Source organism: Rhinolophus sinicus, linkage group LG16, assembly GCF_036562045.2.
Source record: "Rhinolophus sinicus isolate RSC01 linkage group LG16, ASM3656204v1, whole genome shotgun sequence".
Taxonomy (NCBI): domain Eukaryota; kingdom Metazoa; phylum Chordata; class Mammalia; order Chiroptera; family Rhinolophidae; genus Rhinolophus; species Rhinolophus sinicus.
Window position 1 is genome coordinate 14,757,156 of NC_133765.1, and position 21,069 is coordinate 14,778,224.

Below are 21,069 nucleotides of genomic sequence, written 5' to 3' on the forward strand. Positions count from 1 at the left end.
TTGTAAAGAAATGTAGGAAGTTCTAGCTGAAACAGAGTCTTTATGATACTATGATAGCTTTATTTTTTTTCAAATATGATGTATTAGCCTTACTCTGTGTTGTTCTGGAGAGTGAAATAATAAAAAGTCAGCTGCCTGAATGTAAGAACAGATATTCACCAGTAAATCCCAGCACATGAATTGTGCTCAATACATTTTTCAGTAAATGACTAAGTGCAGGCGTGATAGATGAAAACATACAGGGAGGCAGATTTTTCCCCTCTCCCTCCTTTCCTCCCCCTCCCCCAACTCTGAGCAGCCATTGTTGTTCTCAGTCTAGTTGTGGAGGACACAGCTCCCTGGCCCATGTTGGTATTATGAGCATTATGCTCTACCTGGCTGAGGCAGTTGGTCGCACGGCAGCCCAGCTCTAGGTCGAGCTGCTGTTCACCATCTTAGCTGTAGAGGGTGCAGCTCACTGGCCCATGTGGGAACCAAACTGGTGACCTTGGAGTTAGGAGCACAGCGCTCCAACCACCTGAGCCACCCAGCCACCCAGGGAGGCAGATTTTTGCCTCAGCTTATCTTTCTAATAATTCACGGTATTCAAAAATTAAGTTGACTACCCTTGAAAGGCAGTGAAATTCTCTGTCACTAGGAGTGCAACTGAAGCCAAAAGCCCATTTTTCAGGCATGTGATAGAGAGGCATTATTCATTAGATAAATGGTTAGACCACATAATCTCTGAGATCTCTGAAAACTCAGATACTCCACTTGTATAATTCTAAATCCAAGGGTCTCTAAACATAGACTTGGGAGAAGTATAAATAAGACATGATCTCAGAGAAATCTTCAAGAGGCATGTGTTCAATGGCATGTTTATTAAACAAATGCTCATGACAGATTTTCACAATAGCAACAAGTGTTATTTCACTACATCAAATTTCCCTAAGGAAAAAAAAACGACAATCACAACAAGGTTGATGGGTTTGGATTATTTTTTCATGTTTTCGGGTTGGGGTGGGTGACAAAACCAGTCTCCTCAGTTGTTTTCCTATGTTTTCTCTTCTTGAAGATCAGCTTTTTTAATTTTCTTCACCTCCTCTCTGGCTAAGTGTCCCCGGAAGACTGCTTGGATTTTGACAGCAGCATTTTCCACTTTTTCCTTATCTTCTTCAGAAGATTCCTTCATGGAAAGGAAAAAAAAAGAGACTTCATAAACATCCCATACAGTATTTTGATGCCATAAAAACAGTGCATAAATTTAATCAACTTAGGGATGTAACAATTGAGATCTAATTGCTTCCTAAGGGAATTTTATATACAGAGGGTGCCAAAAAAATGTATTAGGTTGGTGCAAAAGTAATTGCGGTTTAAAAGGTTAAAAATAATTGCAAAAACTGCAATTACTTTTACACCAACCTAATATACACATTTTAAGAAAGGAAAAAACTGTATTAAAATTGTAGTACTCAATATATACCGATAAAAGATGACTACAAGTCACGATTGACTCCCGCAATTACAAGAGGTGTTCAAAGTGGTTACCATCAGCATCCAGACACTTCTGATTATTGCGGACTACTGCTTGAGCAATGTTGACTAAATTGTCCACTAGTATACAGTTTTTTGGCACCCCCGGCATTGTCACGATGTATATGTGCCAAATGGTAAATGCCAAAATAAGCATTTTGTTTTGGCATTCTTTAATATGTCTCTGCAATAAATCATCATTGCCAACTTTTCTCCCCCAAATAGCTCCTATTTAACAGTTTCCCAAGCAATAACTTTTTTTTTTTTTGGGGGGGGTGAATAAGTAAGAATCCTTGAAGCTTGGTAAAAATGTTGAGAATAGCAAATAGGTTGTTTCAAAATAACGATTACATAAGATGAACTGAAGTGTTAACTTCCTAATTTCTCAATGACTAGCTAACCACAAACATACATTTAAAAACCTACTTAGTCCAATAATGTCAGTTTTAACATGGTTGGTTTAACTTTCACAGCTAGCTTTTTTATTGTTTTTTATATTTGGGTATAATTTACAGACAGTAAAATGCACAGATTTTAAGTGCACAATTCAATAGGTATATAGCTTATATCTTTATAAATTATGAAAGTGATACATAAATATTTAAAAATTTAAGTATCACTGGTAGTGAAAGTTTTCTCCCCCTTCCCAGATCTCACTCCTAAGAGGTGACCATTATTATAGGTTGAGTGTAAATATCTTTTTAAAATTTCTATAGACAAAGTACTCATACAGGTACATATACCATACTTTTTAATTTTAAAATTGAGATCATGCTATTCACAATGTTCTGCAACTACTTTTTCCATGTAACAACACATCTTGGTTCTCTTCACCTATGTTATTAATCAGTATATAACTCTATAACTCTACTCATTCTTTTTTAAAAATAACATTATTGTTTTACATTGTATTGATGAACTTTGATTTATTTACTCAGTCTCCTGTTTATAGACCTTCGGGTTGTTCACCTCCCCTCTCTCCCTATCACAAATAATGAGGCAACTCTAGCTCTTAAAGTTTTAAATGCAAACAAAATGGTATAAAATCCTCTGAGATGATGCCCAATATGGGCAAATAAATTATTCTGAAGCTGGAAATCAATGGGATCTCAACTCAAACTCATGAAAACCTGTGTAAGGACACTGATTAAAGATGTAAGGAAATAACGCTCCCGTCCTTCTTCCCTGACCACCTACTGCATCTTACACCAATGTTAGGTGACTGAGTTGTATTGATATAATTCTGCAATAATTTATAAAGGTTATAGGATAAAGTTATGCCCCACTGGGTAGGAAGTAAGGTATTCCTTGAGGGGGCATCCATTTTGGGTGTTGATTATTGGGTAACTAACTGGGACATTAAGACATGAAAAGGAACTCAAAAGTTTGGCCTTCAATATTGTGGAGTGTGAGTTCTTTCTCACTAGGCTTGGTCTTCTTGAGCCTGGCCTATGAAGAATATAGGCAGTGATATGCTGATAAATGCTTCAAAACTGGCTCTCCAGGAAAAAAAAAAAAAGGCCTGATTTGTGGTATTTGTCATTGGTCTCAATACTCCTTCTGTGGCCGATTTCAAGCTACCAAAGTGACATTACTGAGCACAGGGTTGTGTAGAGATGTGCACAATCCTCTCAAGAGCTGGCTCTAGCACACCACTGAACATAGGTATATTTGAGTACAGGTATCTACCCATGTCATTCCTGCTTAGATATAGGCTGTCAGGCAGGAAGTCATTTTTATTGAGGGCAACGCATGGAAAGTGAGTAAGACACATTGTGTAAAGCCATTTCATTTGGTTGTATGTAATTCCCTGTGAATTTCCTTTTATTATCCAAAGAAATCTAAAACACTAATTCAAATATATATAATGGTCAAGATAGTGGCGTAGATAAATGCTGTGCTTTCCCCCTCTCATGGACCACTTCAAAAGTACAACTAAATTACAGAACAACCATCATCAAGAATAGCCCAAAGTCTAGTGGAACAGAAATCCTACAACTAAGGACATACAGAAGAAGCCACCTCGAGACTGGTAGGAGAGGTGAAGACTTGGTCCTACACTTGTGTGTGGTGTTAAAAAATCGGGAGGAATATCTCGGCTGTGGAGGTCCCCCTTGAGGAGTTAGGGGGTCCCAGCCTCACACCAGGCTCCTCAGCGCAGGGTTCCAGTGCAAGGGAGAGAAGTCCTCACAACTTATGGCTGTAAAAACCAGTGGAGATTGTGGCTGAGTGAGATGAGGGTGGCGGCAGTCTGAAGCGCTCCTCTTAAATGGCCTGCACATGGATTTACTCAGTGATGGACTCACTTGCTCTGAACTCCAGTACAGGGGCAGCAGTGCAAAAGGCCCCAGGGACATATGGGGAGGAAATGAATTGTCTGTCTTCAGGGCAAGGGTTGAAGGGGCAGCTTTCTCCCAGACAGAAGTGCTGGCAGAAGCCATTGTTCTGTTATTGAGCCCTCCCACCACGCAGTGGGCAGACAAAGGCGGGTGCCATATCTGAGCCTCCATCACCCTGGTTAACACTCTTCACCATGCCCTGGTGATTCCGAGATCCACCCCATCCAAGTCACAAGCAGCATCTGGCCTTGGTGTGCCCCATACCTCTTGCTAAGCAGCCTTAAGCCTGGCACTAGCGGAAACTGGCCTTGATTCACAGCCTGGCGTCTCCCAGGCACCTCCAAGCGCAGCACAAGTGGAAACCATCTGCAGATCACTTTGTAGCTCATGCTAAGTGGCTCCAGGGCACAGGTTGTAGCTGAACTTGGCCTACAAAAGAGCCCCTCCCACGAGGCCTCAGAACCAGTACACCTGATGGCCAGCTTCAGACCACACCAGAGCACCACCCAAGCATCTTCACAAATGATACTTGCAAAGGGTAGACTCAGGAGGCACCAGAGCCCAGATAAAGCGAATCCTGCTCCATAGAGTCAGCCCCTGCACAACAGTTTCTCCACTGTAATAATGGACAGTCCTCACAACCAATCAGCCCAAGAGTCAATCCCTTCCACTGATGTGCAAACAGCAATCAAGGCTCAACTTCAACAGGAGGACACACACAACCCACACAAGGGACACACCTGGAGGACCTGGCTCAGGTGACCAGTGAGACTGAGCCACTGGGCCCCATAGGACACCTACTACATAAGACCACTCTACTGAGACTGGGAGACATAGCAGCTCTACCTAATACACAGAAACAAAAACAGGGAGCCAGACAAATGGGGAGACAAAGAAACATGTTTCAAAAGAAAGAACGGAACAGAGCTCCAGAAAAAGAGCTAAACAAAATGGAGACAAGCAATCTACCAGACACAGAGTTCAAAACACTGGTCATAAGTATGCACAATGATCTCAGTGAGATCTTCATCAAAGAGATAGCAAACATAAAAATGGAGATAGAAAACATAGCAAGGAACCAGTCAAAAATGAAGAATACAATAACTGAAATGAAGAATACATTTGAAGGAATCAACAGTAGATTAGATGAATCAGAGGACTGATGCACAGATTTGGAAGATAAGGTATCAGAAAACACCCAATCAGAACAGCAAAAAGAAAATAATTCCCCACCCCCAAAATGAGGATAGTTTAAGGGGACTCTGGGACAATATCAAGCCTATAAACATTTGCATACTAGGGGTACCAGAAGGAGAAGAAAGAGAGAGCAAGGAATTGAAAAAAACCTATTTGAAGACATAATGATGGAAACTTCCTTAACTTGGCAAAGGAAATAGACATACGAGCTCAAGAACAGGGAGTCCCAAACAAGATGAACCCAAAGAGGTTCACACCAAGACACATCAAAATTGGGATGTCAAAAGGTTAAAGACAGTGAGAATCTTAAAAGCAGTAGGAGAAAAGCAGTTACTGTGTTTCCTTGAAAATAAGACTGGTCTTATAGTAATTTTTGCTCCAAAAGATGCATTAGGGCATATGTTCAGGGGATGTCATCCTGAAAAATCATGCTAGGGCTTATTTTCTGGTTAGGTCTTATTTTCAGGGAAACACGGTAGTTACCTACAAGGGAGCTCCCATAAAACTGTCAACTGATTTCTCAACAGAAACTGCAGGCCAGAAGGGAATGGCACGAAATAGTCAAAGTGATGAAAAGCAAGTACCTACAACCAAGATTACTACTACCCAGCAAAAAGAATGGAAGTACAGATAAAGAGCTTCCCAGATGAAAAAAAACTAAAGGAGGTCATCACCACTACACCAGTATTACAACAAATGTTAAAGGGATTTCTTTAAGATGAAGAGGAAAAACAATTTTTTAAAAAATGTGAATAATAAAATGGCAACAACTACATATCTATCAACAATTACTTTAAATGTAAATGGATTAAATACTCCAATTAAAAGACACAAGGTGGTTCAATGGATAAGAAAACAAGACCTATGCATATGCTGCCTACAAGAGACTCACTTCAGATCGAAACACACACAGAGACTGAAAGTAAAGGGATGGAAAAAGATATCTCATGAAAATGGAAATGGAAAACAACAGCTGGGATTGCAATAGTTATACCAGGCAAACTAGACTTTAAAACAAAGGCTATAACAAGAAACAAAGAAGGACCCAGTAATTCTACTTCCAGTTTTAATCTGAAGAAACACAAAACACTAATTTGAAAAAGACATATGCATCCTTATATTCATTGCAGTATTACTTAACAATAGCCAAGATGTGGAAGCCACCTGAGTGTCCATCAATAGATGAATGGATAAAAAAGAAGTTGGACAAATATACAAAGGACTATTACTTAGCCATTAAAAAGAATGAAATCTTGCCCTCTGCAACAACATGGATGGACCCAGAGGCTATTATGCTAAGGGAAATAAGTAAGACAGAGACTGACAAATACCATATGATTTCACTTATATATGAAATCTAAAAAACCAACCAAACAAACAAAACAGAGAAACAAACTTATAGATACAGAGACCACTTTGATGGTTGCCAGATGGGAGGGGGGTTAGGGATATGGGTGAAAAAGGAGAAGGGATTAAGAAGTACAAATTGGTAGTTACAAAATAGTCATGGGGATGTAAAGTACAGCGTAGAGAATATAGTCAATAACATTTTAATAATTATGTATGGTGTCAGATGGGTACTCGATTTATTGGGGTGATCTCTTTGTAAGTTATATAAATGTCTAATAACTACATTGGACTCCTGAACTAATAAAATATTGTATGAGAATTGTAATTGAAAAACAAAAAAAATTTTAAAAATTGCTATAAAATTTGTAAACAATTAAAAGACACATATTTCTGGTAAAAACACACACACACACACACACACAAACCAGACTGGGACTGTGAGTTCTGTCTGTTCTCTCCCTTGGGGAGATTTTTCCATCTATTGACATGGAAAATGTCAATCTTGGGAGAAATAAGATTTTGTTTTTAAGGGGAAGAATGAGTTTTCCCTTATAAGAGACATGACTAAAAATGCTGCACCTGTTAGTTTATCACTGATGTTAGTTATATAGAATGCAGTATCATAATTTTAGGAATATGAATAACAGACTAGATTCATATATAGTTTAACTTTAAATCGAGTAATATCATTCTTCTAGGAATCCAATAGTACATGAAAAATAGAACTTACTAAGGCTGTGACTAGTGTCTCCTCCTTTGTAGCTGTCTGAGACTTTCTTTTCTCAGGTGGTTCTTGCTCCTAGAAAGAATCGGGAGGACCAAATAAGCAATGTTTCCAAAATAGTAAAGTCTTGGATTAAACCGTTTAGAGGTAATTAAATATTACTTTACGTTATTGAGAAGTAGTGGGAATTAAATACATACTGATTTTTCAACAAGGAAAATAGGTTGGAAAAAGAATAAGTAAATGAAAACTCTCAAGGGACTATGCATAAACAAATATTAAAGACCAAGGAATTGATAAAAAAAAAGTTTGTTCTTTTGCTTTTGGAATGTATGTGACATTATTTTGTATTAAAAACAAATCATTAAGTTATACTAAAATTTGATAAGATGCTATAATGAATTCTGAACATTGTATAAAGAAGAGATGTCAACAGTTTCTAAAATAAAACAAAATAAATATTGTGTTGCATATTGTGAGGTCAAGTCAACTTTTTAATGACGTTTGTAGACTAAAAACTAAGTCAAAAGGTAAGTTTTATTGTGGGGAATGATTTCAATAGAAAAAGGGAAACCAGCTCTGCCTGTTTTCATATGGTTATTGAAATCTTGCTCCAAAACAGAGGAACTATTAATAATTCACAACTTATGGAAGAGCTTCCTTAATCCATAAAACAGAAAGGACATATATGCTAATCAAATAAAGCCTTTAAAAGTCAAAAGAGAAAAAGGGAAACACCTGAAATTGCTATATGACACAAATATTTTAAAATTTTCAACATTTTCCCTTTGACTTCAATAAATCATGAACACCGAGGATCTAGTTAAATAGAAATAAAAAGAACACCCCCATTATCTGGCAGGCACAAATGGATGGAACTTCATTTTTTTTCACACTTTTATTTATTTCAAGTGTGTTTTTCCAAGACCCATCAGCTCCAAGTCAAGCAGTAGTTTCAATTTAGTTGTGGAGGGCGCAGCTCACAATGGCCCATGTGGGGATCGAACCAGCAACCTTGTTGTTAAGAGCACCTCGCTCTAACCAACTGAGGTAACCAGCAATCCCGGAACTTCATTTGTGAACTCATGGAATAAATGACAGATATTCCCCCAAATCTACTGTGGAACACCATCAAAACTTTAATTTTGTTAATTTCTTTTAATTCAAATATCTGAGGGTGCTTTGTGGCTAATGTTTTATCACAGTTGTCTAAAGTAGTGCTTTCTCAGTCTATTATGTACCTACAATTTACTTTGGGGATCTTGTTAAAATTCAACTTCTGATTTGTAGACCTGGAGTAGGGTCTGAGACTGAATTTTCCTAAGCTCCCAGTTGATGCCAATGATGCTGGTTGCCACACAGTTTTTCTCAATCAGTATTCCTTATCTGGACCACAGAACACAGAATATTTTGAGTGACTATTGTCTCAATTCTCCCAAGGACGGTACATACCAGAATTATTCTAGATATAAAGGAAAGACATTGATTCCTTACATGCAATGAGTGCCTTTAGCTTAGCGCTTAATTATTCTGAGGAACCTTGGTTGAGAAAGGCTGGTTCTAAAAATGCTACCGAAGAGAAAATAGGTTCAGTTTCTGAACAGATTAGCTTTATAGAGAAAAGTCTACATACCACTATCTTTAATTCTAATCAGTCTATTGTAGGATGTCAATGATAATGAAATAATTGGATAGTTTTATTTTATGAAATAGCATTCATTAATTCAACAAATATGTATTATTTGCCACTGCTAAGCACTGTAATATGCAATAAAACTTGGATAAATGAGAGTAATTATTCTATAACTTTCAAGTACATTCTGCCTATTGATCATCTTTAAATTTAAACTATGTCTCTGTATGTGATTCAGATATGTTACAAAAGAATTTCTCCTCAGAAAGAACAGCACAATTAAAAAGGTTTAATAAGATATTTGTGATGCCTCTCACAATTTCCATGATTCTGGGGAAATCCCAATAATTTCTGTTTTGGAGGCCAGGGAGAAGAAACAACCAAATCCAATAGCTTCACAGGGCCATACCTTGAACACATGGTTGTTATAGAAGCGGTCCTCTACCTTAGTCCCCCATTCTGCTGGATCAAAGTTGGTTTCTAAATAATAAAAATATAATTTTAAACTTATTTGCATTCATTAAAATAAATCTAGAATAGTAACACAAAAGTTTTTTTTTTAAATCCAGGTTTATAACTGTCAGTTAAAAATCTTACTAATGTTGTTCAAAGCCTAGCACTGCAGATATAACCAGTGATCATTAAATATATGATGAATTAAACATTAGATGAGCCATTGGGTATATTTAGAAAGACAGTAAAAACTGAAATTGCTGCCTTCATAAAATTTATAATAAAATGGTAGAAACAGAACAAATGCCAATACTTAAGTATAAATAAGTATGAAAACTTATAAACATGAATTAGTAAACACAGGAATATGTACAAAAATAAATGCTAAATTGTAAGGAAGTATGGAAAAGTGAAGAATGGGAGAGGTGTTTTTTCAAAACACCATGCATATTATATAGTCAGTTGACAGAGACAGGAAGGAGTATTTACATTGAGACAGAATTTTTCTTTAACTTTTAATTATGAAGAATTTCAAATTTAGAAAATAGAGAATAGTATAACAAATTCCCATGTGCATGTTATCAGATTCAACAATTATAAACTCATGATTTATCTTATCTGAAATTTCACTCATTTTCTTCTGATTATTTTCAAATCAATCCCAGGCATCACGTTACTTCACCTACAAATATTTATTTCAATATGCATCTCTAAAATATAAAGCCAATATACCATTATCACACCTAGAAATACTATAAATAATTCCTTAATATCATCAATATATTTGGATAATATATATATATATATATATATATATATATATATATATATATATTTATATTGTTTTATTCAAATCAGGACCCAAACAATGGGCACATACAGCCTTTTATTATGTCTTTCAAATCTTTTATTGAAAGCCCCCTTCCTCCCACGCCTCATTTTTTTCCTGACAATTTGTTGAGGAAATTAGGCCATTTTTCCTTTGGAGTTTTCCAGTTTATTTTTTATTACATTCCTATGATGATTTTAACAATTTCCTTTCCCTTTAAATTTCCTGTGGATTGCTAGTTACATCTACAGCTTGATCTGATTCATCTTTGATTTTGTTTTTTGGCATAACTATAGGTAGTGCAGTGTAATTCTGTCAGGAGATGTATAATACCTGGTTGTCTCTCTTTATAATTTTTATGGGCCCATTGATGATTGCTTAATTTCTTTAGGGGTTGCAAAATTGCAATGTTCTAATTTGATAATTTCTTCTTTATTTCTGGAGTACTCAATAAAAAACTTTCCCTCATCAACTATTTGGTTACCCTGAAATACACTTCTTATAAATAAGGCAGGTTAGTTTTGATTCTTTCCCTTTATTTACCAGTTTTCAGGATAACCATTTGGTTCCTTAGGATCGTCTCTCAAGGAATTTTTTTTTAAAAATCACAAATTCATGAATATTTAACAACTCATGAATATTCAACAAGTTGGAAGAATTTCAATCCATTGCATTTATTATTCTTATTGATGCTCTAATTGTCCAAACTTGGCCAGTAAGTGCTTAGTCACATGCTCAGATGCTCTTCAGTCCTTTGGAAACAACTCTAGCAATCTTTGATCCTTTCCTTATTTTCTGGTATGGCAACATGTTCAGGCTCATGTTCATATTTCCTGCACAGTTCAAGGAATTACCTAGTTCTCCAAGAAGGCCTGGTTACTGGGAAATGGTAGTTAGAATCCACGGTCTAGGGGCTAGGTGCTCAGGGGTAAGTCATGTTTTGAGGCCTTTTAAAAAAATGTGAAGAACTAGAAAACACTTCTTTCCTTTTTTAAATAAAAAATGTATCATGAGGTTACACTGATATTTGTCAATTCAAATTTCGGATTACAGGATTTTATTAATTTTAGTTTTATATTTGTTAGTCATATTTCTTACACTGAAAATCTTATTCCTAATGACAGTAGGAGAGTTATTTATTTGCTATGTCCTACAACATATAACAAATAATTTCAGAATAAGTTTACTAAATATTAACAATAATTACTGAAAATAATTTAAGATTTTTTTTCACTTCATTTTGTGTGTTTAGGGTATGTCCACCAGGAGGTACCATCAACTTACTGTGTTATAGTCACTTGAAATAATTCCTTTCTATGTGATTATTGTATCCAGTAAATACTAGTTAAGTCTGTTTTACTTGGCTTTTAAATTTTAGAAATTGTTTAACAATCTTTAAATTTTATTCTTATAACTATGTTAAACATTTATGATTTTGAATTCAAGATATATTCAGAGAAATCTAGCTTCTATTTTGTTCCCTTGACTCTAGTCTTTCTCCCCATAGAGGTAAATGTTAATTTTTAAAGATTTATTCTTCCATTAAAAAATAGAAATGAACAGTTATATATTCATATCAGTATCCCTTTCTTAGATATTAGTAGCATACTAAACAATCTGTTCCCACCTCATGTTTTTCACTTAATCTATCTTGAAGATCACTCCATAGCATCATATAGAGATCTTTCCCATTCTGTTTGTTTTTTTTTTAAAGCTTTATACTATTCCATTATGTGGATGTATTCTACAGTTTATTCAATAAATCCCATTATGGATATTTGGGTTGCTTCCTCAAATAAAAATGCAATGAAAAGTGAAGAAGTGGAAGTTCTGGGTCGAAGGTTAAATACATATATAGTTTTGGTAGATATTGCCATTTTCTTCTCTTTGGGATTGTATCACTTTGTATCTCCTCCAGCCCTGTATCTGAGTGCCTATTTCCCCTTAGCCCTGCCTAGAATAAATTGGCAAATTTTTGGCTTTTTGGCAATCTGATGAGTAGGGGTGGTGTGGGTGGTAGTACTTCAGTGTAGTTTTAACATGGGCTTCTATATTCTGGGTTAGTTTGAGTATGTTTTAATATGTTAAGGGCCATTTGCATTTTTGTGTGTGTGAACTGTCTGTTCATATCACTTGCCCATTTTTTATATAGGGCTGTTGGTTTTTTTCTTCACTGTTTTTACAAGCTCTTTATTAGGATTACTAACCCATTGTGATATAAATTACAAACACTGTTTCCCAGTTTATCTATCATGTGTAGTTTTTTTATCCTTATGGCAATTTTTGTCATGTAATACTGTCAATTTTATCCATCTTTTCCCTAATTGCTCTTCGATTTTCAAAGTAATTATAGCAACTTAGCTAGCAAAATGTTTTCCTCTTTTATGTTATAGAGAAATTTATCCATGTTTTCTTCTAGTATTTGTATAATTTTATTAAAAAAATATTTAAATCTCCAATCAATTTGGAACTTATCCTGGTGTATGATGTAAGGAATAGAGTCAATTTTATCTTTTTCCATCTTTATCACAACATCATTGAATAAAAAGCCCACATTTTCCAGTGATTTGAGATACCACTTATTTCATATACTAACATATTTCCTGTCACAAAAATAAAAATTAAGACTATTAATTACCTATTAGGAACGCTAGTAAGGAAATTCTTGCGTTGTGTGAGAGACTGGCCTAGAGGACTTTCTTCTTCCCTTTTGGAGAGACTAAATTCTAATACTTGTATCAGGTGGATAATTCACCTTTGGTTTACACGAGTGGAAATGGGTGTGGTCCTTACAACTGTTCCAAATAGTTTCACCCATTTTTTATTAGCTAGAGAGATAGTATTCTGAGACCATTACTCTGAATCACCAACTGCTTTAATTATGATCTGGTCACAATGACTCAAATGTTTTTGTAATGGGATGTTTCCGAGGTCTAAAATTAAATAAATGACTAAAGACATTTTACTCATATATTAGTAAAATTAAAGTTATAGTAACAAAATTAAATTAATGTTCATGACAATTTACTTCTTGCCCTAAGAGTTTCTCTTAATAGTATTTAGTGGCACTTAAATTTCAGATTGTGCAACAAATATTCGCAGTGACTGGATATGGAAAAGACCAACAATATTCAGGAAACTGGCAGATTTTGAACTCTGCTGGAGGACAGGAAAGATACCAGGATGGAGCTGTGCAGTGTGACGGGAGTTGTTTCAGTTCAAGCCTTGTGGTAGGTTTCCTCCCTCTGTAAAATGGTTTAAAATGGAATGTTTATTTGCTTGTGGCTATTTCTAGTTGCCTTTAACACCCTTTTGGAATACTGTAATCAAAAGTAATGATTAAAGCTTATACAAAAATGTCTGTTCCAGTCAAGAATAGGTTATTAATAAAAACTTATGGCTGTGATAATTCCCATTTTGACCACTGGGTCCCATCTTGATAGTAATGAACCCTCAAGGCTGGGAATTTGGACGTTTTATTTATGGAAATGAAGAAACTCTGCTTTGGCTCTCAACCAAAGAGTCACTGTTAGCCTGAATCTTAGTTTCTGGGCTGGATGGAACCTTGAGAGTATAGAGAAAGATTATAAATTACCTTCCCAAGCTGGAAGTTCACTTTTCAAAGCCCTTCTCGATGCCTTTATTGTAGAACAGTTTCATATCCCCCAGCAAATACCAATATATTTAATCTAAGAAGTGTAGAATTATTTTTTACAATACTTTTAATACTTTCAAGTAAGAAGAGTCAAAATGTAAAGAACACCACAAACTCTCCTCCCAGTAAGTATACAGTCAACTGCCTGGATGCATAGAAACAGCCAGCTGGAAAATGGAGAGCGAGACTGGATGATCTCTTGAGGGCCCCTTCTACAGAGTGTGTCCATGAGAAATACAACCAAGAAGGTCTGAATAATAAGCAGATAACCAATAATGTGAAGTAATGTGATTTAAGAGAACCTATAAATAAAAGCACATGTTGTTTCAAATAGCAAGAACTGTTATTTGAAGTTACCGGCCTCATAAAGGCTTCCTGTGGAACACGGATGATCTTAAGCAAGTTTCACCATAACCAAATGCTTAGTCTCTTATTTTTAAAAAATGCTTATGTTTAAAAAGCTTACTCTCTCTTTTCTCTAGAAGATTCTCAAAATATGCTGCTGCAAAAGTCGGTATATTGTCCGGTTGCTCCCTCAGAATCTCACGTGTCAGCCCTTCAAGAAGATTCCTAAATCCTTGTGGAATTCGGTAGTGGGTGTTGGAGAATGGAATCGACATCTCCTTGGAAGAAACTGCCTATTGTACCTAGAGATTCATTAAAGAGTACTGTCTTTAAATTTGTCTGATTTGACTTATATAATCACAACTATGGCAACAAATTATTTCTGAGTCCCAAATTTTCTGGGCTTCAATGTTTTTAAATCAACACAACTCAAGTCCACCCGTTTCTTCTGAAGAGTTTTGAATTCTCCATTATTAGTTAGAATATTACAAACACAGACCTATTTAATAGGCCAAATCATTTTTTAGTAACAAAAATCACAGATTCTTCACTAGAACACTAAGCACTTTTTTTTCTGTCCCTATTCTGTTATTTAAAACGTGAGTGTAATATTGCTATCCCATGGGATTTTAAGAGAGAATGATTGCTAAAAATTCGTAATAAATTACAGAGAAGATCCTGTTTAGGGTCTAAAATTTGAAAAAATAAGTAGAAACTAATCCAGGCGCTAGAAATTAATTGTTGAACGAAGGAGTTTTACACTTCGCCTTTCCCTTAGCTTCCACTTCTGAAACAATGCCTCGAAACACTGGTATACTCAAGAAGGGGCAGCGGAGGCAGTAGGGCAGGGGCAGTCTTGATTTTGCAAACCCAGCCTCCAATATTTTGTGATTCTTACATTTTTTTGGTTTTGTCTTGACCAAGTTTTGTCTTTCTATCTTGGAATACAAGGGCTAGATTAACGATAGCTGCCAAGCAAGCGGGTTGGGCTACGGAGGATGCACGCAACACTCCGGCCCTGGCCTGTTCGACAGTCAACAGGCCGGAAGCTGTGGTATGTAGGGGTCTCGGTGGGAAACTAGACGGTTTCATAAGGGCCACTCTATGGAGGATTCCTCCCCCCACCGTTTTTCGAAGGAACAGGAGATGAGATACTGAATCATTCTAGGATTGTGAAAAGGACTAGTTAGACCCTGAACCATCGGAGGAGCGGAGGGCGGTCGAAGGGGGCCGGTCGTCGAGGATCTGGGACTTCAGATCCGGCTGCCTGGGCTCCCAATCTGCCCCAGGGTTCCCGGAATGTGTCGGGGATCCGGACAGAATACAAGGGGCGAAGGGAAAAGGTGAGGTCTCCGTTTCGGGGAGGAAGTGGGGTAAACTGCCTCACCTCTTAGTTCTCCCAAAGCTGGTGCCGATAGTTCTGGTTGTTTTTTTTCTCGTTGCTGGGGAACCGTTTGTTGTCGTTTACTTAACTATGGCGGCCGCGAAGGGGAGAGATAAGACCTGACTGGCGGCCGCCAGCGGCTACTCGGAGCAAAGGCCTGGAAGGGTGGGGTCAGGTCTGCCCCGCCCACGGCCCCGCCCCAATCAGGCCCCGCCCCCAGGCCCCGCCCCGCTCAGTCCCCACCCCCACCCGGAGTCCGAGGCCCGAGGCCCGCGCTGGAGGACGGATCCTAGCTAACATGGTGGGCCCGGAATATGTATTGTGGATGGTGCTGCCATTAATACTGCGGGCCCACACGGGTGCAGGTGAGGCGGCCCGGTCCGGCCCGACCCCACGGGTCAGCCTGCGCGGGTTCCGACATCCCCCATGCTTGGAGGACTCCACTAACGCCCCTGTCGAGATCCCGGAAGGGGTTTCCGACCCAGGCGTGGGCTGCAGATTCTGCTGGGCTGGTGCCCCAGCCCTTAGCTTCCTCCTTCCGATCCACCGCTGTTAGAATGCGGCGCGTTGGGCAGAGGGAGAGTTGGGTTGATCTGAGTGGAGAGGGCCTCGGGGTATTTGAAAAGCTGCAGGGGAGGGGCGAAGCCAGTTAAATAATATTTGGAAACAGGTGACTGAGTCATCCAAAACATTTCAGTGCTGCCTCCTCAGTGGTATCCTGGGGGAGGGTTTGCTTCAGGCTGGAAATTAGATTTTACGTTTAAATGGTGATTAGGGCTAAGAAAAACAACCCCCTCACTAGCTCAGAATATTTAAGGCTCAGCTTTGGTTTCTGGTGCAGCTTACAGATATTGGTGGTGGGATAATATTCCTGGCATTGGGGAGGAGGGTGACTCACTTTGACTGTTGTCCAGATGATAACCTGTCATTTGAATATGCGGGGCTGGACACTGGGTCACATCCATGGAGAAACCAGAAGGTGGAATATTGTCTGCTGATGCAAAGTTTAAGTGATAATGCTGGATCTGTTTGTTTATCTTCAAACACGCAAATGGTGGACCACAAAGATCTCTGTTAAGAAATGAAAGTTGAGGTAGGAGAACAGTTGGAGTGCAGAAAAATGACTGCTGCTTTACCTAAGAATCCAAAAAGCACCCAGATTTGGACAAACTGCAGCCCATATGTGGTTTTTCAGGGTTTAACAAAAGTGGAAACTAATAGTTTTCTGACTCATCCCCACCCAGTGACCTTTGAGTCTAGCATATGAGGTGAGGAGAAGATAAAAAGGAGAGTAGGGCCATTATTGTATTATTTTTGCTATTAAAGGCTGTTAACTGAATATTTTATCTTTGCCTTTGGGTCATGTTGTTGCATCACTATTAACATTGACTATATTTTTCGTTGATTAATGCTTTAAAATTTCCTTCTTATTTGGTTGCATATCCTGGCATCTTTCTTTCAATTTATTACTCCTGTGCCCATGTTTATCATGTAATACTTGAGATGTACAAAACATATGTAACAGTGAAACAATAAAATGAACACCCATGTGTGCTCTGCTCTATATGTAACAATGAAATAATAAAATGAATACCCATGGATGCTCTGCCCTATACGTATGTGACAATGAAATAATAAAATAAACACCTATGGGTGTTCCGCCCAATTTAAGTACTAGAACATTGCCAATTTTACTGAAATTCCCTGGGTGTTCCTCCCCAATGTAGCCTCTGGTTCCTCACCAGATGTAACCACTGCCCTAATTTTGTCAGCCTACTTTTGATGATGGTCTCTTCCCCAGAACAGAGTTCCTGTTTTTCTAGTCCCAACACCCAAATGAAAAATTAAAGACCTAAAAAAAAAAAAAAAAAATCAAACATTAAGTGTGTCTTGTGTTTGACAAAAACAGTTACCAATCCCTACTCCTTTCTTGTTCTCCTGTGTTGTCCATTGCTCCTTGGTAGTGTTCTGTTGTCTACTCAGCTTAGAATGTGAGCACAGGGAATATGACTTTTCTTTGATTTACCACTTTGAACTGTGACAGAGTGGAAATGACAGTAACTTTGGAATCAAGTGGCTTGGTTTCCATTCCTGTCATAAACTACCTATGTGATTGGAGGCCAAAGAAATGTAATGTCTGCAGTGTGCCTGCCACAGGTAAGCTCCCCAGTAGAATGTAAGCTCCCTGCTGGCAAGGATTTGGTCTGGTTTTTTTCTTTTTGGTCTTTTCACTGTTGTATCCTCAGTGCTTAAAATGGTGCCTGGGACATAGGCATCAATAAATATTTGTAGAATTAATTAATATTCAAGGTATTTTTTTAAATTATGTAATCTACTAGGGTCTCAGTCTTACTGATCAGTAAATAACATGGTTATACCCCAGGGTGTGAAAGATCCTTTCCACTTCTACTATTCTTTAACTCAGAGTAGAGCTATGCACAAAGAGGTTCAGTAAATCTGTGTTGGGGAAAACATACTGACTTGGAAAGGCATTTCCCCCAGCTTCTGAGACAGTGGCTGCACATGTCTAGAACCCTCCATTTGCATGGGCTCATATGCAGCAGCAGCCAGTTTTATTCACTCCATTCCCCTATTCCCCACCCTCTCTCTGCTTAGCTCTTAGGCCGTTGGTTTTCAGTTTTGTTCTATAAGAAGCACCTACCAGAGACAAGGCCTTCACACACACACACACACACACACACACACACATGCACACACATGCGCAAGTGTGTGCTTCTCCCCTTCTCTACTGCAGGCTGCCAACGAGCTTATGCAATTCTGGGTGTCTTAGAGCATTTTGTTCCTGGTAGCCGTGCATCTCCAGCCCAGTGGGCCTTCTGGATGAACTTTGATTGTCATGTAGGTTTCATGATGGAACTAATTCATAAGAGAACTGTGAATATTTAGGGACTGGGGCTGTTATTCGAAGCACGGGACAAATAGGCCACCGATTCTGTGTAGGAGGCCCCATTAGCTGTGCTGCTCTGTATAGCCTAAGGGGCTGTCATCATTTTGTAGCTTCCAGGGAGGAAAATGTCAGCCTTGTTAGGTCTGATTCTCTTTCCTGCCTATCATTTTTGTTTAAAACTCTTTAAAAAAAAAAATCTTAATTTTTGTTAATTATTCTAAGGATTTTTGTCTGTTCTGTTCAGACAAATTGGGATGTAACTTAAGTTGTTTTCTCCCTTTTAAGCTGTGATAAGGAACTCACAGATCATTTGGATAGATACTTGTTATTAATAAAATACTTCGATATAGGCTGGATGTTAAAAATAGGAACGATCTTGTTAAAATGAGTTCTTATTCAGTCTTGTTAGTGACTCTAGAATAGAACCCAGTTTCTAGTGCTTTTCCTCTTGTTCTTTTTTGCATAATTTAGCTTGTGAAATGGGTAAAATGGGGACAAAAGACCTTTGTTCAGACATTTTGACCTTCTGTCTTTCACCGACCTTATTTTTTACATCTTAATTTCTCTGAATTTACCTTAGAAGGAAGCAGGCTTGTCGCAGATATTCATAAATGCTTATTTAGAATTTTCAGTGGGTTGTCAAAAAACCACAGTGAGGGGAGTTATTCGAGGGAAATTCACACTGGTAGGATGGAAAGGGGAGACATGATTAGATAGAACTAGTGGAGAGAGGCAGGCTGCTTTATTCCCAGCTGCTAGAAGTGGGCGTGGCAATGGAAAGTAGGGGAAGGGAAGTGGTTTATTTTTCTCATAAACACCACGTATGGGGTGCATAAAAGGAGCATTTTAATGATTTTGGGGGAGAGTGTTAGGGCCAAGCCTGAGAGCAAAGGCACATCAAGAGCTCTGAAGGCGACAAGGTCTGTGGCACATTGGTGCTCTAGGCTCTTCATGTTTTCCTTATTGGTCTTGTACTGGGCTGCATATTGTTGGAAACTGTTCTTGTTATGTTGCTTACCTCATTAGGAGGAGTAAGATCTAGTTTTAGAAGATTAAAACGATGGGGTATATTCAAATTCTCTTGTATAAAGGCTGTATTTTCCTTGCTGTTCAACCAGATTCAATCCACGATGCTCTTCCTGGGGATGCTCTTCTAAGTGTTTGCTAAATTTTTTAGGTGCTGGTTTTCGATTTGCTTCATACATCGATAATCACATGGTGCTGCAGAAGAAGCCTGCGGGGGCAGTGATTTGGGGGTATGGCACATCTGGAGCCACAGTGACAGTGACCCTTTGCCAACATCAGGAAACCATCATGAGGAAAGTGACCGCTGTGAAAAGTAAGGCTGCCCATCCTCTGTTCAGCTTTTGTCTTCTTCTGCCATCTGCTGGAGTATCTGAAAATGAATGCGTGTGCTCCAGCTCAGGCCATCCATTGATTCATCCATCCATAAAAGTTATTTGAGTGTTTACTGTGTGCCAGGCACTGAGAATACAAAGAAAACTGAGATTAAGTCAAAGTGCCTGTTCTCAAGGAGCTCATGGAATAACGGGCATAGGTACCAAGTCCCAGAGAGCAGTGTGATAACTGCTCTGAGGCAGTTATATAAGGGGTGTCATGGGATGCAGAAACGAAACACCTACCTCACATTGGACAGTAAGGGAAGATTTCTACAGAAGGGGCACTTGAACTGAATCGTGTATAAAGGAAAGGCAGTATGGAGGACTGGTTAAGAACCTAGGCTCTGGAATTCACTGTTTGGGTTTAGGTCCTGACTCCCTCACTTAATGGCTGTATAACCTCGGACATACTATTTAATATCTCTGTGTCACAATTTATTTATTTGAAAAGTGAGATAATAGTAGTATTTGGGATTGTTGTGGGGATTCATTGAGTTAACACATATAAAGCACTCAGAACAGTGCCTGGCACACAATAAATACTGAATAAATGTTAGCTGTTGTTACTGTTGTTGTCATTATTTTGGTTAGTCACTCAAACATTTATTGAATGTCTTCTATGTGCTAGATACTGTGTTAGGTACTGTGATACAGTGATAAGACAAATAGATGTGGTCTCTCCCCTAATAAAGCTCATAGATTAGGGGAGGAGACAGAAAAATAATAAGCAATTACAATTAAGTGTGATATGTGTCACAATTGGGAAGTACAGGGTGCCATGGGAGTGCTTAGTAGGGATAATTAACTTAGTCTAAGTTTTATGACTCATCTTGAAAGATGAGTAGGGCAAACCAGGTAGAGGGAATAGTCTGGGCAAAGGCCTGGAGGCCCAAGTGAGCATGGGTCATTGGAGAAATGCTAAGTAGGTGTGTTTGTCTGGAACACTGGGGTACGTGACTGGTGGTGGGTGACAGGAGACAAGGTTGGAATTGTAGGAGGCTTGTTTGTCATTGCTAAGGAGAGGATACTCTATTTTGGATCAGTGGATTTGAAGCAGCAAAATAGCACAATCAGATTTTTGTTTTAGAAGGATTACCCTGGCAGCACTGTGGAAGATGGATTGGAGATCGATCAGAGTAGAGGTGATGGGACCTGTTACCAGGCTATTATGATATTCAGGCAACAGCCAGTGAAGGCTTGACCCAAGGTAGTCATGTGAGGATGGTCAAGAAGGTGAGAATTAGCAACCTTCATGCGCAGAGTCCCTACAAAGGAGCCTCTGTCTAGAAGAGTTCAAGATATGGTGGCGGGGGCAGATCTGTTCTTAGGCTTTCTACATT

At 38.3% G+C, this 21,069-nt stretch overlaps 2 protein-coding genes across 3 annotated transcripts in view; one reads left to right on the top strand and one right to left on the bottom strand.

Moving 5' to 3' along the window:
- Positions 1-841: 841 nt before the first annotated feature.
- SPA17 (sperm autoantigenic protein 17) lies at positions 842-15,570 on the bottom strand. The gene is made up of 5 exons (XM_019710409.2): positions 15,425-15,570; positions 14,159-14,339; positions 9,165-9,235; positions 7,129-7,197; positions 842-1,165 (listed from the first exon to the last, which is right to left on the bottom strand). Exons 2-5 carry the CDS (start codon positions 14,310-14,312, stop codon positions 1,034-1,036), a joined length of 426 nt encoding a protein of 141 aa, XP_019565968.2. The 5' UTR covers positions 14,313-14,339; positions 15,425-15,570; the 3' UTR covers positions 842-1,033.
- The window catches only part of SIAE (sialic acid acetylesterase), a 38,602-nt gene continuing 32,775 nt past the window's right edge, over positions 15,243-21,069 (top strand). The window contains exons 1-2 of one of the 2 annotated variants that reach the window (XM_074321706.1): positions 15,243-15,380; positions 19,507-19,668. In XM_074321706.1, the coding sequence (XP_074177807.1) occupies positions 19,545-19,668 (124 nt within the window). In that variant the 5' untranslated portion in view covers positions 15,243-15,380; positions 19,507-19,544. Of the gene's footprint in view, positions 15,381-15,655; positions 15,787-19,506; positions 19,669-21,069 lie in introns of those variants that run through there. The other variant, XM_019710422.2, reaches the window with a different exon arrangement.

Excerpts from the sequence above, each read along its gene's own strand:
- SPA17 (XM_019710409.2), bottom strand. The coding sequence starts at position 14,312 with ATGTCGATTCCATTCTCCAACACCCACTACCGAATTCCACAAGGATTT. Across the intron at positions 9,236-14,158 it reads TCTTCTAGAGAAAAGAGAGA|AAACCAACTTTGATCCAGCA; the intron begins GTAAGCTTTTTA and ends TTTATTATTTAG. Across the intron at positions 1,166-7,128 it reads AGACACTAGTCACAGCCTTA|GAATCTTCTGAAGAAGATAA; the intron begins GTAAGTTCTATT and ends CTTTCCATGAAG.